Below are 11,211 nucleotides of genomic sequence, written 5' to 3'. Positions count from 1 at the left end.
GGCTGCTGGCACTGAGAATGCGGGTCCGGGCAGAGGTGTGCTTTGCTGTGACATCAACGGTGAAGATGAGCGGTGAGAGGCCTGGAAACCTCACTGAAGCCCCAGAAAGTCTGGCATCTCCTCTTCCAGGTAGTTGTGGGATGGCCAACAGCCCTGAGGAACTGACGTGGAGACAGTGACCAAAACCCCGATTTATCCATCCTGGATCCATTTGTTAAGAAAAAAAAAAAAGGGAAAAAAACCCACCTCAAACCAAAAAGAAACCTGAAAGGACAGGTAAGGGAGTTCCTGCTGGAAGGAGCTTTCTTAGCACTGAATTAAAAAAACTGGAAAAAAAAAAGAAAACAAAAACAAAAAACTCAGAAGAAAGCTCTCATTGCCCACAGAACTGGAATTAAGTGATGAAGAGAAATGCAAAGTTTATCTACAGGTCCTCCCGCCCCCAAGCAGCCCCGGGATCCAGGAACATGTGCCAGGAGTTACATTCCAAACGAGCAGGAGTTACTTTATTTTGCGTTCCTGCAGGTCCCCACGCAAGGTGACTTTCCTGTCCAATGACAGAGTGGGCCTGGCCACAGTCCGCCCAGTCCATCAGTCGATCTTCACAGCTGCGTAGATCTTGCGGACGAACATGTAGGCTGCATAGAAGCCGATGGTGCCCGTGAGGAGCCAGAAGGACAGGACCATGAGAGCTGTGTAGCCAAAGTAGAGCAGGGAGGGGATGAACTCCACGATGTCCAGCTGGGGCGGAGGGCGGGGAAGAACAGAGGGGGATGCTTAGTGTCAGCTGGCCATGGCAACCTGTGAGCAGCCCCCTGCCGTGATGGTGGTGAAGGAGATGCCTGGCGGGGAAGGGGCCTGTTCCTGGTGTTGGTAAGACACACGGCTGGGCCAGCTTTCCTGTGTGCAGCCGCTGCCCTGTGAGCTCATGACCACCTGGGTAGGTACTCTCTTGTTTTGTCTGACGGTGCACACAGGTGTCAATGACACTGAAAGTTACACAACTGCAAAGAAGACAGTGCTGGGATTTCAACCTGGGGGTATGGGGCTGGGAGTCCAAGGCTCAATGCCACTGCCCCAGGCCATTTCTAGGGGCAGCAAGAGACGTCCTCTGAGGGAAGACTGGGAGATAAGCTAGGAGGTAGCAAGGGCCATGATTATGGCCCTTCCTGGACCAAGGGCTCCTCTAGAGTCTCCTACACAGCAGATCCTTGGACGGCTGCAGCAATTGTCAGGACTGGAGGGGTCCAAGGTGCCCTGCTTAGGGACCAGCGTGCTGTGGTAAGCCTGCCCGAACCTATATTTCTCTCCCCCAGAGAACGCGGCCATTAGAACCTCATGCCAATTTTCTCTCGGGAGGGTGCCCTTGTTTTACAGATAAGGCAGCTGGGGCTTTCAAAAGGGGTTTAGAGAGCAGAAAATAGAAGGACAGGACAGGATCTCAGGGTATGGGCACAGGAGACTATATAGTAGCTGATTTGTGTTCGTCCCCAAACCACTTCCTATCTTCTGTCTTCCAGGTATTTACGCCCTAAGCTGTGGTTCTGCTGGGCCTGTCAATCCTATTGCAAGACCTAAGCTGGCCTGAATATGTCACGTGATTGGCCTTGGTGAAGAGCTGAGGGACAGGTATGTATGAGCAGAGCCAATGAGATCTTTGCATAGATCGATATATGACAGTGAAGACTTGCTCTGGTGCTGTTGCTGGCCACCTGTCCCCCATGCAGAGAGACTATCTGCAGAGGAAGCCATGCAAACACTCACAGAAGCACACGGCACCCTTCCAGGCCAGAGATGTAATTTGTTAAACTCTCCAATCACACTAGCCAATAAATTCCCTTTTGCTCACACTGAACTGAGTTTTGGTTATCTGCTACTAAAGAGTCTCGTCCCAACCCATCCTGGTCAAAGACTTCTACTTCTGAATCATGAGCTACAGTGGAAAATTAGATTGATCGTGAATAATCCTGGGGACAGGACTGAGGTCTGAAGGTAGGAGTTACAGGGAAGTAGGTATCATTCTAGATCCAGGAAGACCTTGCTCAGCTAGGAGTAGGCCGGCAAGAATGAGGAGCATCTCTGACACTGGATGTTAGATCAGGAACTGGCCAATGTTTTAATAATAAATTACACTGTAATAATTGATTGTAATAAAATGACACATGTTTTAAGTTTTGCTGGCCATACATCTCTGATGCAATTCTGGAGTTAAACGAATGAGCAAAACTGTGTTCAATAAAACTTTATATACAGAAGTAGGTCCACTGGTCAACAGACTGTAGTTTGCTGACTGACCCCAGCACTATCTTTTGTTGAGATCTCTTGAGAAGGAGGGACACGTGACTTAGAAAGAGGAGTGGAATACTTTACTAAATGATCCTTACAGCCCTCCAGGAAGCTCTGGTTAACCCAAAGGAAGATGGTTTGAGTCTACCAGCTGCTCCATGGAAGGAAAATAGGCAATCTCCTCTTGTGCAATTCACTGCTTCCGGAAATCCGTGGAGGGTCAGCTAGGAGTCACTTCTACCTTGATGGTACACAACAACAACTAAGTCCTTTCCCACCTGGTCGTTTCGGGAAATTGGGCATTTTAAGATTCAATCAACAGATATAATAAACCCTATTGGTTAGTATGGGGCCAACGGCTTTGGGCTTTAGTGGCTGAAAACACACTGGGTGGGGTCAAGCTTTCCCTGTCCGCCTCTGAGGAAGGTCCATCAATTACCTTAAACTCCCCTCAAGAGGCTCTCTGGGCTTTGTGTCACTTGTGAGTCAATTAAAATCATCATGGGGATCCTGACGCTCTTGGAGGACAGTGCTTGCGACTTTGCCCAGGTCAGATACGCTTCCCTTTTAACCAGCGCACACGTTAACCTGTGGCTGCCAGCAAGCAGCCTCTGAGATGCAATGCAGTGAAGCCCTTCCTGTCTCTCCTGACTCCTCAGGACTGGAAAGGAGAAGCCTCCAGAGGCAGGAAGCCCGAGAGCCTAAATTTAGGTTCTAAAGGTCTTTTCAGCATTTTCTACTCGTTCTTTAACTCCTCTTACCACACGCTTCCTTTATCCTTTCACTTTATTGTTCCTCTTTCCTAGCTTTCTGAGGTGAAGACAAGGTTACTAGGCTCTTATTTTCTAATAAATGCCTTCACTGTTAGGTGACATGTTTCTCTAGCCCTTTATCCTAAAGGCTCTGCCTCCCAAATACACAGAACTGGATGCTGCTGCACATGCTGTGGGGCTTTAGAATGGCTCTGGCTGTCCCCTCTCGGTGGGAAAGGTCAGATACTTGTTTCCTCCCTTCACGCCCCTCCCCTTCCTCTGCTAAGAGGTTCCCTCAAGGAGGCCAGTACCTTGTTAACAAAGTAAAAGATGGCGTAGACCAGGACATAGAACGCGGATCCCCCGGAGACTAGGAAATTCCTCCACCACCAGCGGTAATCCTGAGAAGGAAGCAGGACGGGTCAGCACTGCCTCCACGCAGGTTTTCTTCCCACCAAGTTTCCCAGGGGTAGGGGTGGGGGGGTGGAGACCCCTAAAGACTGGGTAAGGGCAGGACTGTCTGAGCTGGTGAAAATGTTTTCTATCTCAACTGTGATGACGATACTTGATTGTACATATTTCTAAAATACCACAAGACTGTACATGTACATTACAAGCAGTAAACATTCGTGTTTACAAATTATACATAACTTTCTAAAAAGTCAGTAAGAACAGTGTTAACAACTACCAATACTTCCTGTGCAAATGCTCACCACATGCCAGGAACCTTTTTATATGCTAGGTGGAAGGAATTTGCTTAATTAAGCCTTGCACTGGCCCTCTCATGTGGTCCAATTACTACTCCTGATTCTCTACTAGAGAAACAGAGGGCAGAGAAGTTGAGCCCAAGATCCTGATGAGCCGGGCCTTGGCACCAAGCCGCTTGCCCCAGAGAGCTTGTTCAGACTTCCTGCCAAGAGCTAGTCCCCAGAGGGCAGGTCACCCAACCCGAATGGGAATACTACAACTGGAGTGGACTCAACTCTGACAAGCCCACTGTCCTCTCATGAAGATGCAGTGACCGACAACTATTCTGTGAGGTAGGTATGACTAACTCCAGTTAAAGGAGAAGAAATAAGAGGCTTGGGGAGGGAAAGAGACTTATTCACAACCTCAGAGCCAGGAAAAAGGGCACCTACACTGGAAAGCCAGACCAGAGTCTGCACAACTTAATGAACCCATTCAGCGCTGGTGCCATTCCCCTCACCTCTGCACACAGCTGGAAGTACACCATGACGATGCTGATTTGGGAACAGGATACCACCAGGATGATGAAGACGAGGAACAGGAAACCGAAGAGATAATAGAACTGATTCTCCCAGATGGCCTGTGGACACAGCACAGCAGGCCTTTAGCTGGCTGGCCTCCACAGCGGCCCTGGAGAGCCCACCCGGCCTGCTCTCAGGAATGCCACAACCCAAGGACTGGCATGCCACCTGCCAGCAGGGTAGGAGTGGAAACATCAGACGACACCATCAAGGCATGTGGCCGGCTCGTCCCTGCTCCATGGAGCTGAAAGCGAGCAGCACTGGTCTGAGAAGGGCCTGGGGTGACTGGCCTAGTTCGTCAACAGAAGGGATGCCTCCCTGGGGCACATACGGGCCTCAGAGCAGACTGCTCCTCCTCTGACCCTCTTATTGGGCTGGGCTGGGTTGGGGGGAGAGCAGGACCACGCCAGAGCAATGGCTACTTGTCCAGACATGAGTAATTAGACGTGTGACTTGAAGGAGCCCTCGCTCGAACGTGTGCCCTGGCTGCGGTGCACTCTTGGGACAGAAGTATTCACCACCACCAGAGCAGCTACTGTGTAACAAGCATTTCCTGTATTTTAAGCACTGTACCTTTCACAAATACGGTCTCATTTCTCCAGTTTGTCTTAATTCTCCCGTGAATGAGGGGGTCACAACTTCCTCAATTCCCTAACAGATCTGCGTAACTTAGGTATAGACAAGTAGGAGCCAGAAATCAGAGGATGCAACAGAGACATGAAAACTGCTGGTGATTTTCATTCACTGCGGTCTTACTGAAGCAGCTTCTAGTTACTGGCTCCTCCCCACACACTGGGCCGCTCTGTACACTCGGCTTAGTTGGTTTAGCCTTCAATGCTATCCTGAGAGAGAGGTGTTACTCCTGTTTCAGGGTGAAGAATGGAGGTTCCGGGAGGCGGAGTGGCCTGTCTGCACCTCACAGCAGCATGAGGCCGAGCACTGAGGAGGAGACCCGGATGAGGGTGTGAGGGCTGTGTGTGTGGTGAGGGTTGGGGAAGGGGGCCAGGCAGCAGTACTCACGCTGAAGATGAAGAAAAGCTCGATGAACATGGCGCCAAAAGGCAGGATCCCGGCCATGAGGATGCTGTGGCAGAAGGGGTGAGTTAACCGAGTCCCAGGTCCTACTGGCCAGCGTGAACGAGACCATGCTCACACAGACAGGTTTAGCCTGCATCCTTATAATCCATGAGAGGGATCATTCTCCCCATTTTATAGATGGGAAACTGAGGCGCAAAGAGGGAGGGTGACTTGTTTGCAGTCTAAGTGGCTTAAACCCGTTTACCACCCCTCCACTGCTCCCCATCCTGGTTCCTGGGCTGATCCCAAGTCTGACTACAGCTCCGTCCTCTTCTGCTTGGAAAGGGAGCTAAGCTTTAGGAAGTCCACTGGAGCTGGCGGAAGCTGCAGGGACATCAGCCACAGCACCCTCAGAGAGGAGCATACCCTCTTCTGTGTCCTCCGGGGGCATGGTTCAGGGCCGTGCTGGTCTCACATCCCCCTCGTATCCCAGAAGCCCCCTGCACAATGACTCACCCCACAAATCGGTTCATGTACCACCGCTGTTCAGGAATCTGCCGGGGAATCTGGTTGGTGCGCACGGGGTTGTCATACGGTTGCTTACGGAAGCCGAAGTAGTAGCCCAAGTAGACGAGGGGCAGGGAGATCCCAAACCACATGCACAGCAGGGCCACCATGGTGGGAAAGGGCACCTGTGGACCAAGTGCCCATGAGGCCACACAAGCCTAGAGGCAGATGACGAGGGGTTCCACGCACGGCAGGGCTGTCAGGGTGGGAAAGGTCCCACAGGCACAGTGCCTCACAGTGCTCTGTGATCGAGGCCTTAAAGGGCTGGGCCCAGCCCTGGGGGATTAGTACAGAGTAGATGGAAAAGTAATTTGCCCTCCTAAGAAGTAATCGTAGTATCTCAGAGAACTTATCAGCTACAAAGGAAATGGGCAAAGTTAGGGAAGGAAAGGATGAGAACGTGAAGGGAGATTAAATATGGTACAAGAAGAAACGAAAACCAAAATTATAGAAATGTGTTCCCAATTTTGTTAAAATCTACTAAGAAGAAAAAGAAAAGGCTGCTCTAAAACGATAATGAAAAGGCACTCTGTCCTTCACTACAGCTATTGTGAAGAATCTCTCTAAAGAAGCACCTCCTCGGGACACTGTTACTTCCCGGATAGCTGACTGAGTCACAGTAACGGAGTTGTCTGTGTATTAGGCTCATCACCTTCAGACCCTCCCACAGCTGTTACTCCCACTTTGGAGACAACAGAGGTGTTCACTACTTTCTGTCACACTGGGAAACCTGTGTGGTCCCAGGGTGTGCAAGCAAGCGTGCTGGGAAACTTGGCCAGAGGACTGGTATCTGTGACGCTTGTGGTGAGGTCCCTGAGAGGTGGAGTGAAGGGTGCCTACCAAGTAAGGGTGATTTGTGGCATGTCACCAATTACGGCTCCCAGAACTAGTGCGTGGGAGCAGTAAGTTGTTCTAGTAAACCTCCAGACTCTGTACATATAGAAGCTGTTGTTAGGTGCTGCTGAGTAAGCCTCATAGTGACCCAAGGAACAACAGATCTGAACCCTGTCCTGTCCTGTGCCATCCTCACAATTTCTGACATCCTCAAGCCCACTGCTAGAGTCACTGTGCCAATCCACTGGGTTTTCATTTTAACAAAAACTCCTCTTTATCTAAATGACTTCATGCTTAGAAAATTGTATGTCAAGAAGCAAAGAGTACTTCCTCAGGTGAGGTGTGTGGAGCCGGCATTTTCTTCCTAATCTTATTCTGCACAGTATTAGTTTTCACAAGAACTGTGCAAAAAGAATGATGTATGTAGCATGTTTAGAATCATGCTTACAAAGCAAGCACCACATACATGTTTATAATCATTTAAAAATGATAATATTATTTTAAATGTAAATGTGAAAAAGGAAAAAGATGGGAAGATGACACATTAATCTACAGAATGTTCATTCTGACTGGCTGATTCTCTGACTTCTCCGGACTTTGTAGAGTGAGTAATTCATAATGAGAACAATGCTGAGAGACTGGGAGAGGGGGAAGTGACAGAAAACAGAGAAGTGTGGAGAGCGCAACTCCATTGCTGGCTGGACCCGAAGCCTCACCCAAGCCCTTTAATGGGCAGGCGGGAGAGAGGGGAGGGATGGCACACGCCCGCCCCCTCCACTCCAACGCAGCTACTTGGTGAATCTGAGAAGACTCTCTCATCCTCCCGTTCCTCTCTGCCTCCACATGCAGGGGCTGGTGCCGCTGTCTGGGGATAGTGACCTAGGACACTCACACCAGGCCAAGCTCCCTTGGTTAAAAACAAAGGGGAATTCCCCAGCTGGTCCCTGGACCGTGGAAACCGCCCTTTAGAGAAGTGAGCCTTGGCCAGCTGTCTGGAGAGATTGCAAGATGTCCAGGGCCAGGGCAGGGGCAGATAGATGGGCAGGGCTGGGGAAACCCCAGGCAGCCCTCTGTCCCCAGAGGCTGGGAAGAGAGCTCTGGGGACTCAGAAAAGGGAAGGGGATCAGCAGGAAGTGACCTGGGGAAGTGGGGATGAGCACAGCTGATCGTGTGGGGAGGGTGGGGCACTTACCGCTCCCGAGGAGTGTTTGCCCCAGATGAAGCAATTCAACACGAAGCAGATGCCAAACACCACCCCAGGGTACAATGTTGCTGTCTGCAAGAAGAGAGGCCAAGCTTGGAGCTGCACCCAGAGCTCCCACCTGGCCCGCTGGGCTCTCAGACAAAGGTCTAGGCGTCCTGCTGTCTTTCAGGACTCAGCTCAAGCACAGTTCCTCCTAGAAAGCCTTCCTTGACTCCTAGAGAGGCCTGCTTTACGCTCTTAGACCTATGCACTGCCCTTCCTCTCACCTTAGTCTGTAATTTGGTGTTTTTGTCACCTGTCCAATCTCTGCCTACCCACCTCCAACACTGACATATTCCCAGCATTAAAATATGGCAGCTATTCATGAAGTATTTGTAGAGTAAGTGAACGTGTGACTAAAACGTCACTAAATATATATAGCCTAGTTCCAACTCAAACCACTTCGATTAGGGTAGTAACATATGGCAGAGTTAAGCTTTAGGTGAGACCCCGGGACGGTGGACGATGGACCCTGCCTAAACCATCCCATCTGCTCCTCACGGCAGCTCCAGATAGGAAGGACCATTGTCATTTCCTTTCAGAGATGAAGACACTGAGGCTCAGTAGTGCTAACCACCTCTGTCTCCCCAACTCTGTATGGTCAGCTGAAGAAGAGAAGGGGGTCCAGGCCAGGTGGTCTAACTCTAGTTTGCAGGCTACCTGATGCTCTATTTAGTTGGAATCTTTTGAGCTGGATCCCAGAGTGGGGAGCCAATCTTCCTGACCTACAGTTGAGACTCGTTCTGTAATGCTGAGGTCACAGACTGCTGGGGCTGCCTGAGTGCCCAGGTCATCAACCGCAACGACTGAGTCTCTGTCATCTGACACTCAACATCCACTGTCTTTCACCTGCCGTCCCTGGTCCCCCAGCCAGTTTACTGCTCCTGTGTATCCCCATCCTGGGGCCTCTACATACACGGACTTATCAACATCCCAGAGCCTCTGCTCTGAGTAGCACTGTGCTAAGGGCCTTCCATGCACCATCAATCCCGAGAGGAAATTATCTCCAAAGGAGAGAGAGGGGAACTCAAGTTCTAGGTTACCAGGTGAAGAAAGGATAGAGCTATGATTATAATCTAGTGATTCCAGAGCCCAAGGCATGCTGATGTTCCACCAGAAATCCTCAGGTTCCTGTATGGGATTTTTGTGTGTGTGTGTTGTGTAGCAGGGTCTCCTTCTGGGTAAAATTAGTGGAGAGAAAAAAAAATCCCAGAGAGGAGATCATGCAGGACCTGCTGGTAGCTCTGCCCAGGCTCCTTTGGAGCACCAAGGTCTCTCCTAAGTATCAAAGGAGAGAAAAGTAGGAGCTGACTTCTCTGAAGAGGAAGGGAGGCACTGAAGTCAGGAAAGAGGCGGACGGTGACAAGACATTTCTGGCTTCTTCCTTCTGTTTGGTGGCATCTTCTCCCAAAGCCCTGCTGACCAGTGTCTGACACAAAACCTGGGTTGGTACTGAAATTCTATCCTCTTAAGTTTCCTATTTCTTCTCTTGCTCAAACCACTGTACAATCTATTAAAAAAAAAAGACTGTAAATTCAATCCTTTTATTTCATGACTAGGCTAATTAAGGGGTGATGAGGTCCCTCTGTGAACCCATGGATAAGAGCCAGGTGTCCCCACAAGACCCTCAGGGTGTGCTCCTCCTGCCACATCAAGGTGCTGGTCAGTCTCTGGAAGGGAATGCCCTCAGGGCCTGCCTCTGCTCTGCCCTTTCAGACTTATGGCCTGTGCCCAGGAGCAAAGGTCTCAGCTCCTCACCGACACTGGCGGGTTAGGACACTTACGCAGAAGGCTCCCTTCTTCCACCGGTGGCCTTTCAGAGTGCGGTACAGACGGCCAGCAGAAAATCCACCAAACACCCTGTGGAGTCAAGGTGACACCTTGGGCCCTGTGAGCCACAGGACAGGAGGTGTGGGCCATCTCCCCCTGCCCGCACCACCATACCTACCCCATGAACATGAAAAGAAAGCAGGCCGTGGTCATGAGAGCTCCCCGGCTGGAGGGGGACAGCATGCCGAGCATGGCCACAACTGCAGAAGGAGGGGCCGGGGAGAGGGTCAGGGGCTAGTCAGCAGGCCCCAACCTCCACCAGGTTGCCTAACTGGATCATCTCTGATTGTGCCCTTCTCAAAGGAACTGTCTCATCCCCCTCCAGAAGACGAGATCTTTGCTGGGGTGCCCAGGGTTGCAGCAGCTACTTGGCCTGGATTAGGTGCCTATACGAGCTTCCAGCGGCAGGGCATCTGGGACAAGGCAGGTCTGGGACGAGCGCACCACAGGCACCAGCTTACTTAACCCACCTGTCCACACTGCAAGTCAGAGGCTAGCGAGATCCATCATTTTCCAGGCAGGGAAACGGAGGCTCATAGAGGTTAAAAGACTTGCCCGAGGCCACAAAGCATGAGGCAGCTCACACAAGCACTCTGTAACTACTATGGGTAACTATGGCACTGTTTTAACTACTGTGTAGTTCCTGGTTTAGGATAAAAGGCTTGAGGCCATCCTAACCATGGCACTGACTCTAAGCAAGTCAATAACATCTGGTGCCATTAGGAGATAAGCCTCACAGTATATGGATGTGTGGCATCAATGATGGGTGTGGGGGGCTCGGTACACAATGCTAGAAAGCTGAGCAAAAGGACCCGTGTCCGCGGTCTGGGGCTGGGAGAGTGTAGCCTGGTCGTGAGGATGAACGCCTCTATCTGCTCAGGAACGTTGGGATGTCTGTCTGATGCTGTGTGCTTGGCCCCCTTCTACAGGGAGGGCAACTTATCTATCCTGTCTTTAGAGGTATGTGGTAGAAGCTGCCTACAACTCCAGCCCTGCACTTCACTAGCAATGGTCTAATAGGTTCCCCTGCTGGCACACTCACAGATGACAATGAGGATCATGCAGAAGAGTTGAATGCCTGAGCCCAGCAGGGAGCTGAGAATCATGGGATACTGGGGCGGCCGGAAGACATCACCATGCACCAGCTTCCACCCTGACTCTTCCATGGTGTCCTCCTGCAGCAAAGACCCAGAGTGAGCATGTGCTCAGGGGACGAGACAGCTTCTGCAGAGACCACCCCTGGAGACTCATTGCACAGCCCCCCTCGGCCAAGGTGGGGGGTACCAAGCAGCCCCACGTCAGTTAGAAAACACAGTGTGCTGGGTCAGTGCTAAGAGAAAATGCTCCTCAAAAAAGTGTCACACAAGAAAGAAGGGAGCAAACATAACAGTTACAGTTAAGTAAAAGAAAATAT

The 11,211-nt window shown here is 50.8% G+C and overlaps 1 protein-coding gene across 2 annotated transcripts in view; it reads right to left on the bottom strand.

Annotated features, from left to right (window-relative positions):
• Positions 1-201: 201 nt before the first annotated feature.
• Positions 202-11,211, bottom strand: part of TM9SF4 (transmembrane 9 superfamily protein member 4) — a 48,412-nt gene continuing 37,402 nt past the window's right edge. Inside the window, exons 10-18 of one of the 2 annotated variants that reach the window (XM_006881431.1) lie at positions 10,840-10,972; positions 9,916-9,997; positions 9,752-9,827; positions 7,917-8,000; positions 5,840-6,015; positions 5,327-5,390; positions 4,246-4,365; positions 3,350-3,439; positions 202-741 (exon numbers count right to left, since the gene is read on the bottom strand). In XM_006881431.1, coding sequence (XP_006881493.1) covers positions 592-741; positions 3,350-3,439; positions 4,246-4,365; positions 5,327-5,390; positions 5,840-6,015; positions 7,917-8,000; positions 9,752-9,827; positions 9,916-9,997; positions 10,840-10,972 — 975 coding nt within the window. In that variant the 3' untranslated portion in view covers positions 202-591. The remainder of the gene's footprint in view (positions 742-3,349; positions 3,440-4,245; positions 4,366-5,326; positions 5,391-5,839; positions 6,016-7,916; positions 8,001-9,751; positions 9,828-9,915; positions 9,998-10,839; positions 10,973-11,211) is intronic. The other variant, XM_006881430.1, reaches the window with a different exon arrangement.

The sequence above is a fragment of the Elephantulus edwardii genome, unplaced genomic scaffold (genome assembly GCF_000299155.1).
Source record: "Elephantulus edwardii isolate Elephantulus edwardi_28Jun2011 unplaced genomic scaffold, EleEdw1.0 scaffold00015, whole genome shotgun sequence".
In the NCBI taxonomy this organism is placed as follows: Eukaryota; Metazoa; Chordata; class Mammalia; order Macroscelidea; family Macroscelididae; genus Elephantulus; species Elephantulus edwardii.
The sequence above is the reverse complement of the archived record's forward strand: the minus strand, read 5'-3'. Positions and strand labels throughout refer to the sequence as shown.